The sequence below is a fragment of the Aspergillus bombycis genome (genome assembly GCF_001792695.1).
Source record: "Aspergillus bombycis strain NRRL26010 chromosome Unknown contig00009, whole genome shotgun sequence".
NCBI lineage: Eukaryota > Fungi > Ascomycota > Eurotiomycetes > Eurotiales > Aspergillaceae > Aspergillus > Aspergillus bombycis.
The window spans coordinates 281360-299752 of record NW_019170011.1 but is presented as its reverse complement, the minus strand read 5'-3'; the positions used below and the strand labels follow the sequence as shown (position 1 = coordinate 299752).

Here is an 18393-nt window from a genome sequence, read left to right as displayed (position 1 = left end):
GCCTTTCTCATAATAGCTCTCAACCAAGGAAAAAAGCATCATCATATGCATAGATCATAACTAACAGACGTGGGGATCCATCGTCTAGAAGCAGTGCTATGGTTTAATCTCGTGAGAATGAACGAGTTGAAGTCCTGCATCTATACCCAGCGGCTCAGTCTTCGTATTACCTAGTCTGAGGCCTAGTTGCTTGTGTCATAGCTGATCTACCTGACTAGTGGATCAGTATTTCAGTTCTTTGGTACGGTCCAGCTTCTATGGTCAACATGTGAAGCTTACAGCCCATCAACGTCCTGATCGCCACGCCCAAACACCTCCACCTGTACCCATGCCAGAGGTGCATGTGACGGCGATGGCCGAGGTAAATATGGAAGGTTGGGGGGTTATGATTCTGGGCAACACTTGGATGTTAAGATATTTTATGTCATTGACCTAGGGTTGAGTTCAACCCCGGTCGTCAACTGTTTCGAATTTTCCTAGGGCTGACTCAGGCAACATGCCACCCGTTCCCAACAATTTAGCCCCAACGTCTTCTCTGACAACATCCGTACAGATTCACTCCCTTGAATTTCTCTATGGACCCAATTGTTGAGCGGGTATTTGACATGAACTTGAATCATGCCACTGGAAATATGTAGATAGTGTTCATATACATAATAGCCAACTGCTGGTGTGTCGGGTTACACACTCTCGCCCGGTAAAACTTCGTTCTTCGCTCGCAGTATTCTAGACCATCATACATACAAGATTCTAGGCTATCATACTTGACCTCGAATGTCAAAGAGCCCAAGATGGCGCTCGACACAAAATCACCAGCAGCTACAACTCTAAACGATGGCACTACAGACTACGTCCCCATGAGAAAAAGGAACAACTCCAAAGAGCCACACATCACTGAGCAACCCATCACTTGGGGCAACTGGTATAAACATGTCAATTGGTTGAACTGTTTCTTCATTCTCTTCATCCCCTTCCTTGGCTGTGTTGGGGCATACTGGACACCTCTTCAGCTCTATACGGGCATCTTCGCCGTTGTATACTACTTCAACGCAGGTCTTGGCATCACGGCCGGTATGATTCCTTTCCCTCGAGTTCCCATTCATGGTCTGACCATCGGTAGGATACCACCGCTGCTGGGCGCACAGATGCTACAAAGCGACCCTCCCATTAAGGATCTACCTAGCCGCCGCAGGAGCCGGTGCAGGACAAGGCTCGATCCGATGGTGGTCCCGCGGCCACCGTTCCCATCACCGGTACACCGATACCGAGAAGGATCCATACTCGGTCCAAAAGGGATTCTGGTACTCGCATATTGGTTGGATGGTCATGAAGCAGAACCCGAAGCGGATCGGTCGCACGGACGTCACGGATCTCGACGCCGATGCCGTGGTCGTGTGGCAGCATACCAACTATATCAAGTCAGCCCTGTTCATGTGTCTCGTGTTTCCGACTGTAGTCTGTGGCCTAGGTTGGGGCGATTGGCTTGGTGGATTCGTCTACGGTGGCATCCTGCGCGTGTTCTTCATTCAACAGGCCACCTTCTGCGTCAATTCGCTTGCCCATTGGATCGGCGAACAACCCTTCGATGATCGCAACTCCCCAAGAGACCATATCATAACCGCCTTCATAACCCTCGGTGAGGGATACCATAACTTCCACCACGAGTTCCCGTCAGACTACCGTAACGCCATCGAGTGGTGGCAGTACGACCCCACAAAATGGTCCATCTGGGTCTGGAAGCAGCTCGGCCTCGCCTACGACCTCAAACAGTTCCGCCAGAATGAAATCGAGAAAGGGCGCATCCAACAGCTGCAGAAGAAGCTCGACCAAAAGCGCTCTACCCTCGACTGGGGCATTCCCCTCGACCAGCTCCCCGTCATGGATTGGGATGATTTCGTTGCCGAGGCCAAGAATGGCAGGGCGCTTGTTACTATCGGAGGCGTTATTCATGATATCACGGGTTTTATCAAGGAGCATCCCGGCGGCAAGGCATTCATCTCGTCGGCCGTTGGTAAAGACGCTACTGCTATCTTCAACGGTGGGGTCTATAACCATTCCAATGCGGCCCATAACTTGCTGTCTACTATGCGGGTCGCGGTTCTTCGTGGCGGATGCGAGGTGGAAATCTGGAAGCATTCCTTGCCGGATGGTAAGGCCCCGATGCTGACGGATTCAACTGGTCAGCGCATCGTGCGGGCTGGAGATCAGGTTACCAGGACTGCGCAACCAGTGCCTATGGCGAGTGCGGAGGCTAGATAAGACACGGGTTTTTGTTTCTTTGTTTCAATTCTGAGAATGCTGCATGAATAGTATGACTAATAAATTTTCTACCCTACTCTATTGCAAGTATATATATCTCGCGTATGTGCTTGTGTCGCCTGGATCTATATAACCGACTCCGGACTCTTTGTAGAGCCAAAGGCCAAGCATAATAAGGAGAATAGTCTGGGGTATTTTACGAGCGTAACCAGTGAAGCATGTCCCATAAGTTAATGGATACCAGACGGTCTATCAAAGGGGTTCGCCGGGGTCTGACAGTGGATTGGTATCCACCGAGTGGCTTATCTAGCGCGCAGAGGAACGAAAGTGAGAGCCTATGTAGAAGAAGACCCACCATCCAGTGGTTTTGATCTGTTAAATTACTATCAATATGCTCCGTCGACGTTGTCGAGCTGGCGACCCAAGGATTCCACCCGTGGTAACTGGCGTAATTCAGCACCGTTGCCTCGCACGGCCGTTACTCTCCGGGAAATTGCCGAACACCTAGTCTTTTTGGTCGAGTAGGGCCCATTTTAGCGCTCTCGGAAATGACTGTGGGGCTTGAGCTTGGGTATAGATACCGGATGTCCACGGAGGTCCCTCAATCCAAATGAATGCGAACACTCGGACTTCAAAACGTTGCCTGACTAGATAACCATTCGCGTGAACCTAGTTAGATTATTCTCCAGGTTAGTATTTCCTAGGCGAGGACAATACACCACTATCACACTAGACGCTATTGTCCAGCTGCAATGCTACAGTGCTAGTGCTGGAGACGACATAAGTGCCTTCTAGCATCGGGCTAATGAATGACTAGCATGAGTCGTGTAATACACTTGTAATCGCGATGATAGCTAGCTCGGGCAGTAGCAAGCCCTGTGAACCACTCATGGGGTGGTCCCTGATAATCGTCCCTTTCTTAGGGCTCCATCGTCCTGGACCTGCCATCGTCGGCTAAGCTTTCTTGCCAAGTAGTGAGTTCCTTTCGCTCATTAATGTGCTAGTCCAATCTTCGACATCTTGTCGCCCCCATGTTACATCCAATAACTTGCTTGTTAGTCATCGCACTATGCAGTGACTCATATACAATAGTACACATTAGTTGTGTATCAATGCCGTGCTGGGCTGAAATTATGGTCTCCTCAACCTCAATGGTGGAGAAAACTGCCTTTAGGCACCTCCTCTCTCATTAGCAGCCCGACTAGCATGAACGAGGCACGATGAGAGTGCAGTCCGGCGGTGGCATCTTTTGATGCGGGGGGGCGCTTCAACTCTAGCGTTGCCTACCTCCACCCATTTCACACCTGTTCGAGTTCTTTTAAGTCGTCTTCGTCCCCTGTGGTATGCGCTGTGTGGCGTGAGGCATTTTCACTCGTTTCTCTCGTCTCGGCGGAGTTTCTGCGTTTATCGTCCCTCCTTAGTATTGCTTGTCATAGAACGAAGGCTTTATATCGAGTTCGAGTTCGCTTCTAGTCACTTGAAACGCTCGTTCCAATGAGATTTTCCACGCTGACAGGCGTCTGCCTGATGTCGGGGTCCGCCTTAGCCAGTATCCCACACATTGAGATCAAGGCAAGCCTAATGATACCCCTCCAGATATGTGCTTGACTAACCATCCCACTATACAGGGCTCTAAGTTTTTCTACGCCAACAACGGAACTGAATTGTGAGATCGACATTCCTTCTGTAGACATCCAAACACTGACACAGCAGCCTAGTTACATCCGAGGTGTGGCCTATCAGGGTATGTTTACCGTCATGTCTTACCTCAATCATTCCCGCTCTAATTCATGTGGGTAGAGGATTATACGGGTGGCGGAGCTGGCGGAAATGGTCAATCCAGCAACGGCTACGTCGACCCCTTGGCAGACGCGTCCAAATGCGAGCGTGATATCCCCTATCTTCAGCAATTGCGGACGAACGTCATCCGAACCTACGCCGTCGACCCGACCCAGGATCACGACGACTGTATGCAAAAGCTGGCCGATGCAGGTATCTATGTCATCACCGATCTGGCGTCTCCCGAGGAGTCTATCACGTCGGACTCCCCCGAGTGGACCGTCGACCAGTACACTCGCTACACTAGCGTCATTGACGCATTCCACCAGTATGACAATGTCATCGGTTTCTTCGCCGGAAATGAGGTAGTCAACAGGGCGAATGAGTCCACCGGCGCTGCCTTCGTCAAGGCCGCCGCAAGAGATATGAAAGCCTACATCAAGGACCAGGGCTACCGGGAGTCCCTCGGTATCGGATATGCGACCACCGACAATCCAGACATCCGTGTGTCGATCTCGGATTACCTCAACTGCGGCGACCAGTCCGAGTCTGTCGATTTCTTCGGCTACAATATCTATGAGTGGTGCGGTGATAAGACCTTCCAGACCTCGGGATATGAAAACCGAACGGATGAATACAAAGACTATTCCATTCCCATCTTCTTCTCTGAATATGGATGCAATGACGAGCAGCCCCGTAAATTCAGTGATGTCCCTGTGCTTTTTGGTCCCCAGATGGAGGACGTCTGGAGCGGTGGGATCGTCTACATGTACTTCGAAACTGAAAACGACTACGGTTTAGTCTCAGTCGATGACAACTCCGTCAAGACCGAAGCAGACTTTGGATACTACTCCAAGCAGATCCAGTCTGCCACACCTACCGGTATCAACAGCGCCAGCTACTCCCCCACCAACTCCCCTCGCGCCTGTCCCACCGTCGACGACATGTGGCTCGCCAAGTCGAGCCCCCTTCCCCCATCTCCGAACAAGGACCTTTGCTCCTGCATGGTGTCCAGCTTGTCCTGCGTGGTCAGTGACTCCGTCAAAGCCGAAGAATACGGCGAGCTCTTCGGCCAAGTCTGCGGGTATGGCCAAGGTATCTGCGACGGCATCTCTCACAACGCCACGACTGGTGACTATGGTTCCTACAGCGTCTGCTCGAGCAAGGACCAATTGTCCTTTGTCTTTGATCAGTACTACAAAGACCAAGGTAAGCGCCAGTCCGCCTGTGATTTCGACGGCGCGGCGTCGGTCCAGTCTGCCAAGGATCTGTCTGGCACCTGCAAGTCTTTGGTCAGCCAGGCGGGATCTGCGGGCACAGGCAAGGTCACTTCTCGTCCTACCAGTGACGGCAGTGCAGCTAGTACCTCTACTTCTGAGGGCGCCGCTGCTGGTGTTGTGAGCCCTGTTGCTGTTCGGGTGAGCGGTTGGTTCGGAGTGGCGTACTTTGTTGCGGCCGCGGCGGCGGGATTCCTGATGGTCTCTCTGTAGACTCGGTGTGTTTGGACATATCGTATGAGTGTATGGTATATGGTATATAGCTCTCTAAGGTGAAGGACAATTGTTGACTTCAGCTTTCCGCGAAACGGACTTTTGTGAGTTATAGTATTCTTTGATATATAGCAGATTCGTATTACAAACGGGGTGTACTACAGCCGCTGTATCTCGAATCAATCACAACTCGAACACCACAGAAAGCAGTCATCATAACCTGGTCTACATAAGAGAGCGATATAGCGTAAATGTCAGGCACCTGCTCAGGTCACCTGCGGTCAGCTGCTCCGTATGCCTACCGCCCCCGAGTTTCGGTGTGTTACTGGTGTTTCTTCTAATCGGGTCTTTCCACGCCTTCCAACTCCTCAAATCCAACAGGTTTCTGACCTCCCAAAGTGAATGTGGGTCATAAACAAACACACTCGAACACAAATCAACACTAAACCCAGCCAGCCAAGGATCCCGGAGTTGTACAGAATCGATCCAACACTCCCTCGCACGCCTATCGCCAGGATCAAGATGGAATCTCTCAGTCCAGAAGTCCTCCTATTAATCATACCCCATCTCTGCCAGGAGCCCCCCATTCTTAGACTGAAGCCATGGGATCCACGATGGGGACAAATGCCTATTTTAAACATCGCCTCATACGCGGTCATCTCCCGTTCATGGCAATACGCAGTCGAGCGCTTTACGATGGCAGATATCCACACGCACAGTTCTGATCTCCTCAGCTTCCGTGAAATATTTTCTCGTCCACGAAGGAGGCAAACGCTACGGCGTCTAGAGTATGAAATTGATCTACCGGTCTTCAGTGCAAATCGAGTCAGTCGTTCGGAGAGACATAAGGAAAGAGATAAAGCCTTCAAGAAGGGCCTCATAGACCTCTTTGACGGGTTGGCAACATGGGACAAGCAAGGTGTCTACCTAGCAATCACGACTTCCTCGTCCGTGGACCTTGGTCATCGACCACTAGACTTAGACATGGGACTATGGCCTAGGTACCGGACTCTGAGGGACATCTACCTTTCTTCAGACAATGCAGAGCTACCAGAACTGTCATGCATTGGGTCCTTGTACATCCCTGACGTAGAACGGTATCTGTATCCCTCAGTGATCGCTTGGATTATCTCTTCATTACCTGGGTTGGAAAGCCTGAGACTGAAGCTGAACGCCCCCGCTCCGAGAAAGAAGGAGTTACAGGAGTATCGACTAGGTAAGTCTCCAACGTTCCTCAAGAGTATGGTTCACTAACCATTCAGCCCTCGCCAAAGCGCTGGACTCACCGTCTTTAAGCAACCTCAAGGAACTATATATCTCCTTCGAAGAGAGCATCCCCCTCAACCACAGCTATGAAACCCAAGCCGAAGACCCAGTCTACCCAGATGGAGATGTGCTAAACCTCTCCCTCAGACGGCTAGCAGAAACAGCCCCCCTGGAAAGTCTCGTACTCACAGGATGGTGGCCAATTTCCCCTGCACTTTTCAATGGAACGGCACCATTCCCCTATTTACAGGATCTTCATATCGATGCAGCGATGCTAACCTACGATGGTCGATGGTATTACACGGGCAATCCTGATTCTGTGGATCCTCACTTTCAATTCGACACTGACGAGGACGAAGGCTCTGATTCAGACCCGTCCATCATTTCGGAAGATACCGAAGCGGCCAATGGGCAAGGAGAAGCCGTGCTTAATGACGATGAACCTCAGCACCTGTGGAGAACGGAGCCGGATCCTCAGATGTTTGATGCACTGATGAAGTCTATGGCTGAGGCTATGAACAGGATGCCTAGATTGTTGGGTTTGGAGTTTCGGATGGGGGTGTATCCTACGGGCGATCATGCAATTTCTTTCGAGTATTCTGCGACAGGCCATGTGCCGTGTGGAGATAGATGTCGTGATACACTGTCGCAATGGGCAGCGAAGTGGGAGATACCCGATGAGATTTTGAAGCTGTGGAGAGAGCGTTTGGGTTGGGAAGGAGTTATTCTCTTGCAGGGTTGGTTGGCCGCCAGGCAATGGAGTAGATTATATCTGCACAATGATTCCTAATACTGCCTGGTTGGACCTATCGTTGTCCTTCCTAAGAGATATATTCTCGCATAATCCTGTGAATAGTTTCAAGGCACCTAAGCAGAATTGAACTACTTTTCCCTTTTTCCATAGAGATTACAAGTATGCCAGACCATCTACATATTCGAATATTGTACTAAGATTGTGATAAGTGACTGAATTGACCATTGTAGAGGCAACATTAAGCAATCAATAGAAGTACAGGATACGTGTATGGATTCCATCACAACAACGCAGCAAAGGAAGTCCCGAGAATAGACCATCAACAACCATATGTATCCATGATGGCTCTGAATGAACGACCCTGTAGAGGCTCTGTTGCAGTGAGACGTTTCTCTGGGCAATAAGTAAATACTTTAGACATAATAGAGTGCACATGTTCTCGCTCAACTGGATCAACGTCGGGACGAAAGTATGCGATAGTCGCCGCATGGTCATGATTTGGATCGGGCATTTGATGCTGGTCGTACCAGGAATCAAGGCCTCCGGGGTGATTGTAAAGTCCCTTCCATTGCTCCGGTAGCGGACCTAAACACCTGACCATACCAGCTATAATCCCACCCTTAATCCAGGTGGCGAAAGGCGGATAGTCAAGGTAAAGCTCTGCGAAGATGACCATGTAACTCCACATATCACAGGCAAAACTTGGTTCTGTCTTATGAAGTCGGTCTGGGGAGCAGAATTGCATAGGTGGATAACCCCGTTGATATGTGGGATCGCCCAGCTTCATCGCCAGACCAAAATCCCCAAGATAGAAGTCATCTGTACGTAAGGCCTCCGGGTTTTGAATAGGCCGAACAAGCTCTCCCTGCTTCCAGAGCTCCACAAATGGTATAGCTTGCTTAAGCGGCCGGCCAAGTGCCTCATATTTAGCTCTTCTATTGAGGGTATGGAGTGGAACCATCCCCCACATACAGTTCCTGTCGTTTAGATCTACCGAATATCCATTAATTAGAGTGCGAACCAACAGGAAAGTGGAAGGCAGAGCTCACTCACCACGGTGTACAATACCGGCTTTATGTAGATTTTCCAAGGCCCCTAGCAATTGCCGTGCAGCGGACATACGACTGGCCATGGACATTGTTCTCAGGATAACAGGGTAGAGACATGGGCCCATCAAGGGTAATACTAGAACCCTATGATGGCACTTGTCACCAGGCAGCTGAAAGGTCGATAAGTACGTCACAAGATGGGAGGTATCCTGCACATTCTGGACGATTGTGTCTTGCATCTGGATTTCATTCTCCCCATATTCTCCCGAAGACATAACCTTGAGGGCTACATCCCTATCGCTCTGAAGATCACGGGCCATCCAGACAGTAGAGAAGCCTCCATGGCCGACTTTATGCTCTACCAGATACCTTTCATTAAGCACTTCTCCAACACAAATATGGATAGAAGACACGTGAAGTTTCCTTTTTACTGTACTTATGCCAGGGCTCGACAACCTCTTCGAGATCTAGCTCCTCAGCCTCAGTGCGCACAAAGTCGCCGAAGTCTGCTATTCCATCATCCTTGGGATCCGGGAATGCTGTTGGCACACTACTCGGGGGTGTTCCAGTGCCAGTCATTCGTAATGAGTATGTGTTGTTGTCAGAACGGGCGATGTTACGCTGGTTCGAGGAGCAAGGTGGGAGTGTTCGTGCAGCCTTGTGTATGATCACCAAGTCCGCGATAATACTACAGCTATTGTGAGAAATACAGCACAGAGGAGATCGGTGCGAGAAAAATCTTGTCCTAAGTACACATATGTACTCGGTGATGAAGTGGCATTAAAGGTCCAGTTAAATGGTAGAAATGAGTGCATTAGGGCGTAGTGGAGTAGCGCAAATTTGTTGATTAAGGGGTTTTGGCTTCTATAGCTTAGAAAGGGAGCACAACTCAACAATTATCCGATGTGGTGTAATGGCTAACATCGCTGTCTCTCACACAGCAGCTCGGGGTTCGATTCCCCGCATCGGAAGCATTTCTTTTTGCTTTTTTCTCTTCCAACACTAGTCGTTCCATTCTTCCGTCTGGTTTTCCATCCATTGATTCCCTATTGTTTTTACAAATCATCGCTATGCTATACTGGCATATAATTCTTTATACCATGCTTTCTAGCAAAGGCTACAATAACATCGGCAAGTAAGTACAATCTCCACACGGCAAGTCAGAAAGAAAGAATCTCCATCAGTGCCTCATGACAAGTCCAACAAATCGACACACCAGGGGAGGAAGTTGAAAAAAAAAAAAAGACAGACAGAATTATTCGACTGTGAGCTTAAGCCTATACAGGCAGAATACTGCGACATTACACCAAAGAAAAAATAAAGCACCGTACGGAGTACTAAGCTTCCAGTTGCAAAATACATAACTATTATCTCACTTCAACTATTCGAGATCAGTTGCGTTAGTTTAAAGAGTCTACTATGAGTCATTATAAAGCGCCATCTTTCAAGATACAACGGGCTTGTAACTCAGTGGTAGAGTGCTCGCTTCGCATGCGAGAAGTCGAGGGTTCAATTCCCTTCAAGTCCAGTTTCTTTCTTTTTTTGCGCTTTCCTGCGGAACTCCCTTTTTGGGATCATTTGCGACTGCAGAGTTCTTCTGTTTTTATTTTTATTTTTTTTTTTTTGTTGACAGGGGGTGTGTTGTTGGTTCAATAGCTACAGCTACTATTTTGTGGGGGCTGCTTGGTGATCGCTTTTGTTGAAGCATGATTGTGCCGTTATATATTTCTCGAGGTTTGGTTTTCAATACAGGTTACTCTACTCATCCCTTGCATCCTTTTCTTTCTCTGTCTCTCCCTCTCGTTCCTTTTGTTTGTTTAATAGCGATTACTACCAAAAGCATCACAGTATGGTTCCTGTAAGCTCTCTTTGGCTTATTATTCTCGCTTCTGTTGTCCATACTCTGAGGTCCCCTGGTAACCCGCACAGTAACCTGTCTTCCCTCATGTGTCTTAGCTTAACAACATTCTATGAATCACCCCACCGACCTAGTCTGCACACAACCGTAGAGCAACAAACGATAACAATTAACATTATGAGTAAAACATGATATGTTAGCCAAGCGCGAAGATCTCAGACAGCCACCCTTATAATCGCAAACTCATGTCCATTATACCCGCCCAACATACAACAACATGGCTCAATAACCAGAATAAATAACACCGACGAAATCTACTGAGCTTGGTAGACTTTGAAACTTTTGAATTCCCAATACGCCTCGGTAAAGGCCGATGGGTTCCTTGCGACAAAAGTGTCGCACGTGCCCGGACAATGGGATTGTTCGGTGTAGAACTGCTTTTGAGCGCCGAGCGAACCGCACAGGTCGATGTTAGCAATGATGCTTTGATTGCGGAAATGCGATGGGATGTCGCAGTCGGTGTTGGGGAAATCGGCCAACGCCGTGCCCCAGGTGGATGGGTCTGGGGCGCTGCTTGAATTGGTGATATCGTCTGGGATGGCGTCCCGTGGGAACATCCAGGCACGGATGCCGGCGTTTCGCAGTTCCAGGGCGTAGATCTAGACTGTGTTAGATGACTTGATGGTCATATGGAGAGTCTTAGACTTACACCTCCGCCATTGTTGTTAAAAGGCTCACCGTAGCTGTCTGGCGAACCCTGGACACCACACCCGGCATTGGTGTTGGTGCTGTTGTCGCAGGTTGTATACACGGTGTCACCGGTCTGCTTTCGCCTGACCTTCATATTGCAGCCACTTGTCGTGTGCAATGTGACGGCATTGCCTTCCGGAGCATTGTTGGTCGTCTCCAGGACATCGATTTCGCCGTTCGCCGGCCAATTGAATGTATCTGTCAACCACAATGCCGGCCACGTGCCGCACCCATAGGGCGTATGAAGAATATCAAAGATGAACAGGCCGTCATCATAGCCGGTCTTCGACTCCAGCCGCACAGACTGTCGGCCATTGACCGCATTCTGATTCGAGGTATCCACCCGCAACACAACGGATGAATCCGTCGCATAAGTAAGATTCAGCGCATTTGCCGCCGCTCGATCTACATATCTAAATATTGCAAATGAGTATAAAACCCCCAGATAGCGTAGAAGAGGGACGGGCGCATACTGGACGAACCCTTCAGTCGGGTCCTCATCATGGTAATAGTCAAAGCGATCGAGAAAAGATGTTCCCGAGTACGTATCTACCAGGTGGTAATTGAGTTTCGTATAGTCCGGATAGCGATTCGCCTTTGTGCCCTCGACGGCTCCCACGATGACCGCCACGACAACTGCAACGCCTACGACGCCGGCAATCAGCTTGGTGCGCAGCGACCACCCGCGTGGGTTGTACCACGGCCGGGCGGGTCCTGGCGGCGGAGGCGTATATTTAGCGTCTGGGCCCGGAGGGGGCCCCGCATGTTGGAAATCGTTGGCTTCGAGCTTGGGGAGCTGCGCTGTAGCTCCGCCGTATCGCGACAAGTCATCTGCAGGGATGTGGTGGGCTCTGTCCGTCATACTGCAATAGGTGGCCTTATTGACTGATATAGATCAAGGGAGGAGATTCGAGATTGGCGTGTGGAAGCATGTGTTGGATTCTGCAGGTGGTGTCAATGAAGTCCATGGACTGGAAAGACACGAAATCATGTCCTGCGCAAGAGAAGCTGATGGGATGTTGTCATCCAGAATGCAGGAGGTGGAACGACGCCTCCGATCATCTCCTGTTCAGGAAATCCATGTGCTGCATGCAGTTGAAATGAATCAGACGTGGGGAAAGGAGCAGAACAAGAAACGAGTGGTTGTCCATGCAACGAATACCTCATCGGAGATTGCGTCAGACTCTCGGCGATTCATTCATTTCACATCGACATCGATGCTCTACCAAGTTTCAATGGTTGGTTATTATTACACGGCCAGGCATCATCTTGACTTGTTTGCGTTTCGTCCCTGACTCGGGCACACACGCTAAACCCAATGGAGCCATGGTTCCTGAGGCCGGTAAACAAAACTGCTTCAATAAACAAATACTGGTTAAGTTTCTCGCAAATTAATCCAAACTTTATACAGCCAGATCAAAACAGCCCCTGGAACCATAGAATGGCTGTTAGGCGCAGGGTCAAAGCCAGGGACGAGGAAATAAGCACTGCCAAGACCAAGGAACACGGCCCATCCAAGCAGGCAAAATGGCAATTAAAGTGGAGCAGCCGTACTGAGGTGGATCGTAGGGTTCGCAGGACTATACAGAGTAACCCTGGCTTTAATTTACGAATTGCTCGTTTGGGGCCTGTCTTTTGTCTACTCCCTGTTTGAAATAATAGCTTCGTGGCTGACAGTAGCATACAACTTAGTAGAATACCCGTTACCACTACGATAGTCTATACAATGACGTGCTAAATGGGAGACATTGACATGCTGTTCCCTCCATATATGCCTAGAGCAGCTGCTTATTGAGTAGTAAATAAAGACATTCCACGTCTATACATAAAACCCATCCCAACCCTCAATCCTCGAACCCCCTACCCCCATCCAATCTTACATATAAACCTAGCACCCTCCCCCAAGGAATAAAGACAAAGAAAGCACTCTACTGCTTATAACAAGGCGTACGATCCAACGCCGTAAAAGCAGAAGCACACTTGTACTTCCCGCCGGCATTGCAAGCCGTCCCGGGCATGCCATCATCGCTCGTCTTTCCGTCCGCGCGATGCGCATTCTTGCACACAGAGGGACAATCAAGGTTTCCCTGGGTTGCGTCCTGGATACGAGTCAGCATGTCACTCTAACCAATCTACTGACCCGAGAACTGAGTGCATGGGTGGCTGGCTAGATGGCTTACCGAGTAGACGCAGCAGTGCGAGCCGTCTTCGAATTCACATTGGCAGTATGTGCAGGCCTGCGCTGTGAACGCGCTGGCGAGGAGGAGGAGACCGATGGAGAGGATGCGCATTTTGGATGAGGTTCTTGGGTTGGTTTGGATAGATGTATATCTTTTGGGGTTGGTGAGAAGAAGAGGATGGGGGAAAGGGAGTTTATATGGTGAGTGGCTTTCCTAATTGGGTCAGGAGGACTCACCGGGCAGTATATCATGGATGAGTGTCCTGGTGGGCCAATAATGCCGAGCGCAATCTAGGAAGAACAATAGTGCCTCTCTCGGTATTCGGTTGGAAGCTGTCCTGGATGGAGGAGGAGGGAATGTGTAGGGTATAACTTTGGTAACTACTAACTAGATCCTTCGGACTCCACCCACGTGTTTGGTAGAGATATGGCCGTCTGCAGAAAAAGTGTAGTCTAGTTACTGTTGCCTAAGGAAGGAAAAGCCGGTGCAATCAATCCAAAACTATAGCCTACCTGCTTATCCAGAGACGTTAACGCTATACCCCCGAAGATTCACCGAAGTCGCAGCTCGAGGTTAACTACTTCCAGACCGCAATCTACCTGGTCGACGTGCATAGGAAGGGTATATTAGGTGTCACTACACTAGCTTCCCGTCTATCGACTCTGTTAGCACGTCCAGATAAACAGCTACATTATCTCGGAGATTATGGTTATGTCAGTGGCGGCGGACAAGCGGTCTGATACGATCCCCGGTAGTGATCGACACCGACACTAAGCATGTCTGAAGATGCTTGTCTGGGTAGCGTCGTTCCTGCGGGCGAAGGATTGGGCTTGTTTCCCTTTTAGGAGATATAGCTTGAAGGATCGGTTGCATGTCTTAGACATTGGGGATTTCTTCCGATACCGCTGGCTAATGTGGATTTGGGATTTGGGATCGTGGGTGAGGTGAGTTGATGGCGTGGGGGTTTGGAATATCATATGTTGTTTGTTATGCTAGTATCCACTTGGTGGAAGGGATCATGGAACTCATGGCAAGGGGTGAGAGGACATACTAGCTTCTTGGGGATATTACCCTAGCTACACAGTCAGTAAGAAAGCATGGTAGATCCTACATCTAAACCAGACATAAACAACACATCCACTACCAGGCCTATACTTACTCCGTATATACCAAACCCACCCCATTCCCTCAAAGCATACTCTTAAGACAAACCTTCCACCCTCAAACCCAGCTCCACATATTACCCGTCGTCCTACCGAAAAGCTTCACCCGGATATTCACGCACCCGCACTTCTGGTCGGCAAAGCATGATCGTCCCTTCTTTCGGGGTTTAATGCTGAGTACCGACAAGATGATCGTTCCGGTGAGGGAACCCGGGCGGGAAAAGCTTGGCCGTGCTGCTGGTAAATGACACAGTTGATTGGAGGTTATCTTTCGAAGGTGGGATCTTTCGGTTGTGAGGATTCATCGGCGTATGGCATGTTAGTATCTCTGTCTTGGATCAGGTGGTTATTCCGGTCTAAAGGAGCTTTGGTCGCGAGGCTAGTTTCAGGATGCGTCTTTTGGGCACTGGACTGCTGGTTGTCTATCTATCGGGTAAATAAGGAAGTGGTGAAGAGTATCCTTCGATCGATTTTACAAAGCTGGTGGGGAGACCTTACAACTGAATCCTACTATGAATAAAGGCCCAGTGGTTGTGGTCTTGTAGTTGGGCTGTTCTTTGATCGGCATGTTATTACCGAACTACAGTCTTTGAAGGCGTGTCAAATATGGCTATTTCGAATGCCGGACAGGTAGCCCAGATAGTAAGTCGCCTGGATGTCTATCTTCGGTGGGATGGGGTGGTTCAATAAGCCATATATACTCGGGCGGCTTCTTAGAATACAGAAAAAGATCGTGAGAAATCAGACACACAGCCTGCTGCGTGGCTTTTAATTGGGTATATACAGGAAGGGAAAACTAGCCACCGAAATTGCCGGACAAAGACACACTAAACAGCCCTAAGGAGGAGAGCATTGTAGACGCTCGAGCAATGATACGCTAAAAAGCAGAGATGACGCTCAAAGACGAATGTATCCCAACAACAGAAAGTCTAGAACACCAAAAGCAAATGTTACACCCAATCAGGCAAGATTAAAACCATGGGAGTGAGGATCACAATGAATGAAAAGGAGCTTCCAAGAAAAAAAAAAATTAATCTATTTGGCAAGTCAACGTCCTACCGTTGAGATCTCTGTGATCGCAGGGTAGACTGGCGACGCAAGATAGGGCTCCCACTGAACCACGACGTATTTTTGTCTCTGGGGTCATGCCCCGTGGACACACCGTTCTCCTGAGCCTGGGACTGCCGGTGATCCGTAGACATCTGGCTGAGACTAGAGGCACGGCGGCGCATGCGACGCTCTGCATCCGCAATTTCATGGTGGTTCAGAGCCTCGGATGGAAGCAAGATGGCACGGTCCAGGGAGTAGGGGAGGCCACGGTGCCGACCACGGACTTGCATGGCGATGATAACTAACTTGGACAACGTTTGGAACTGACTCGCGAACGATGCATTGACTCCCGGGTACCCCATGGACAAACCGACAGTGCCATAGGCGGAGACGACCTCGAAAAGAACCGACCAGATTTGAAACGAGTAGTCATCCTGGCGCTCCAGGCGCCCTCCTTCTACAATCGTGATGATAAACAAACCCAAGAACACGTACCACAAGTCGAAACTCAGCTGTCGCCGCAAGTGAGCGCCAATATAACTCGGCGCGGTCTGGTTCTCCTCGTTGTCGTCCTCCTCGGAAGGGTAGACGCCCAGACTTTTCTCTTCGTAGACATTGGTTCGACGAAGAGAGATGGCGATCGGAAAAACGGAGATATACATCATGATCATGTAGGATACCTGGACCGCGGGATGCAATTCGGCTATGCTGACAACAGAAAAGCCTGCAGTACGCGTGCACGCGGCCTGGTAAAGACCGTCTAAGATTTTAATACCGGTAGATAGCGAGGTGACCGCCGAATCTTTCAAGTCCAGAATAATGAAAAAGATCAAATCAATCCCGTTCAACGCCACCAAGATGGCGAACAGCCACCAGGTAGCATTGCGGGGGAAGAGAAGGGTGAAGCAGCGACGAGGATGATCTAAGAGAAACTTCAACTCTTCCCACAAGGAAGATTCTTTTCGCACCAGCTTGGACAATAGCCAAATGATCAATCGCAGCATACAGGGAAAGCCCGTGTTGCCGATAATGATGAGGAAGGCCAGCAGAAGCAGGGGAAAGACGGCTTCTTGGAAGGAGATCATAGAATCCGGGGTGATGGAGAACCCCACGTCGTTGAAAGAGGACGCGGCCGTGAAGATCGCCCACCACGGTCGTCCTTGCCCAATACTAGTGACAACCACACCCCAGCGAGTCGTCAAGATCCATGGCACCAAGCAGATAATCCCGAGTAGGTGGAAAAAGACATAGTACGAGATCAGCACGACCGCCAATGTTTTGAGTGCCCGATATTCGATGCCGCCGAGCTCATCCCGTTGCTCCTCGGTCAAATCAACGAACTGGGAATTACGACCGACCGTTGCATTCCAGCTCAGATATGGAAGCGTGTTCCGGTCTCTCTCCTGCGTCAGGGACCGAAACACGCCGGTGAACGTGGGTCTCCGGGTGGTGGTGCGGGCCAGAGGCGACGGATCACCCAAGTCCCTCGTCTCGCGCACCGTAGGACGGGTGTCTAACCGGGGGAAGGTGGAATTCCTCGTCCGGGTCCGTATCATATCCGGCTCATTGATGGTAATATGCGGCCCCTCCATCGGTCCTACCTGGTCCTCCTCCTCCTCCTCCACATGGCGTGGGCTTGGTGGGTCGTCGGATTGATCGCTGGTCTTGCTGGCGGCTTCTGCCCCTTCACCCTCCTCTTCTTCCAGGGCCTCGGGAACGCCCCCACGGTCATACTCCCTCGGACTCGGTATCCTCAAGGCACCCTTGGACCTCCGTTGATTCTCCAAGAACGCAATGTGATGTTCGGGGCTCAATTGGGCCGGAACCCGGAGACTCCCGAACTCTCGCCTCAAGTTGTTGTTGACATCGGTTTCTTGCTCGGAGGTATGGCCACTCTCATCTCTAGCAGCCGACGAACTGGGTCCCGAGTCACTGTCCGACGGTGTTTTGTCGATGGCGTCTGGTTGCTCACGGTCCTGGGAGTCTCCCTGATTCTCGCGCAACACCACAATGGCGCGACTCCCGACGCCAGCCTCCTCCCGGCTGTGATTTTGGGTATCCTTGTCTTCGCTAATCGTCCGCATTCTGGATCGGGTTTGGCGCAAAGCTCGAGCATCACGAACCACGTGCTGAAACCGCTTTTCAAACCAATACAGTCGGACAAAGACGAGAACGGTGTTGATGAAAATGGGGGTCGTCAGCATAGAGACCCAGTAGAGGATCACCTGCTGATATGTTCTTAGCAGGTTGAAGTCTACCGTATTCAGCCCACTCTGCGTGGCGGCCCCTGCTGCGAAGAAGAGCGCATCGATATAAGCGAGGTCGTTTCCTGGGTAGATAATGATCGAGGTGATTATGGCTATCGCAATGATATAAATATAGTGTATCAAGATGTAGTTGAGGCTCAGGTTCCTTAATAGTGGCACTTGCGACTTGACCGAGGAGACCCCGCGAATGAAAGAGGAGAACATCTTGACGACCACGGCTGTACCACCACTTGGTGATCCTGACGGGGGTGGGAACAGTTGCCCGTCCGGGAGTCACGAAATCGTCGGAGAATTCTCGCGTGGCAGATGCGCGGGAGGATTCTCAAAATTGGCTGTCGGAATGAAGATCAAAGGTTATCGCGCAATTCTGGGTAGTGTACGGAGTATGACAGCACGAAGTCAGCAAGACGATCGACGGATCCAAATTCTCGTGGGAAAAGGTGTCACAACCGCGAACATGCCGCAGAACCAACCCGTATTGCTAGCGTCTAGTTCTTGCGAGACGACATGCGAGCTGGAGGTATGTTG

General features: G+C 50.1%; 7 protein-coding genes across 7 annotated transcripts; 3 read left to right on the top strand and 4 right to left on the bottom strand.

Annotated features, from left to right (window-relative positions):
- Window positions 1–722: 722 nt before the first annotated feature.
- On the top strand, window positions 723–2259 carry ABOM_003581 (acyl-CoA desaturase; the record flags this gene model as incomplete). The annotated part of the gene is made up of 2 exons (XM_022530711.1): window positions 723–1071; window positions 1121–2259. Coding segments are annotated over 2 exons (1488 nt in total), but the record flags the coding sequence as incomplete, so codon positions are not given.
- Window positions 2260–3857: 1598 nt separating this feature from the next.
- Window positions 3858–5528, top strand: ABOM_003580 (glycoside hydrolase family 72 protein; the record flags this gene model as incomplete). The annotated part of the gene is made up of 3 exons (XM_022530710.1): window positions 3858–3925; window positions 3978–4003; window positions 4060–5528. 3 exons carry the CDS (start codon window positions 3858–3860, stop codon window positions 5526–5528), a joined length of 1563 nt encoding a protein of 520 aa, XP_022393040.1.
- A 522-nt stretch (window positions 5529–6050) lies between these two features.
- Window positions 6051–7584, top strand: ABOM_003579 (uncharacterized protein; the record flags this gene model as incomplete). The annotated part of the gene is made up of 2 exons (XM_022530709.1): window positions 6051–6744; window positions 6791–7584. The coding sequence occupies 2 exons, from the start codon at window positions 6051–6053 to the stop codon at window positions 7582–7584; spliced, it is 1488 nt and encodes a 495-aa protein (XP_022393152.1).
- Window positions 7585–7867: 283 nt separating this feature from the next.
- Window positions 7868–9176, bottom strand: ABOM_003578 (kinase domain-containing protein; the record flags this gene model as incomplete). Its single annotated transcript, XM_022530708.1, has 3 exons — window positions 7868–8538; window positions 8602–8955; window positions 9029–9176. 3 exons carry the CDS (start codon window positions 9174–9176, stop codon window positions 7868–7870), a joined length of 1173 nt encoding a protein of 390 aa, XP_022393151.1.
- A 1593-nt stretch (window positions 9177–10769) lies between these two features.
- Window positions 10770–12067, bottom strand: ABOM_003577 (glycoside hydrolase family 16 protein; the record flags this gene model as incomplete). The annotated part of the gene is made up of 3 exons (XM_022530707.1): window positions 10770–11114; window positions 11165–11618; window positions 11679–12067. 3 exons carry the CDS (start codon window positions 12065–12067, stop codon window positions 10770–10772), a joined length of 1188 nt encoding a protein of 395 aa, XP_022393146.1.
- A 1066-nt stretch (window positions 12068–13133) lies between these two features.
- On the bottom strand, window positions 13134–13496 carry ABOM_003576 (uncharacterized protein; the record flags this gene model as incomplete). The annotated part of the gene is made up of 2 exons (XM_022530706.1): window positions 13134–13304; window positions 13386–13496. 2 exons carry the CDS (start codon window positions 13494–13496, stop codon window positions 13134–13136), a joined length of 282 nt encoding a protein of 93 aa, XP_022393145.1.
- A 2107-nt stretch (window positions 13497–15603) lies between these two features.
- On the bottom strand, window positions 15604–18069 carry ABOM_003575 (potassium ion transporter; the record flags this gene model as incomplete). The annotated part of the gene is made up of 1 exon (XM_022530705.1): window positions 15604–18069. One exon carries the CDS (start codon window positions 18067–18069, stop codon window positions 15604–15606), a length of 2466 nt encoding a protein of 821 aa, XP_022393147.1.
- Between the last annotated feature and the right edge of the window lie 324 nt (window positions 18070–18393).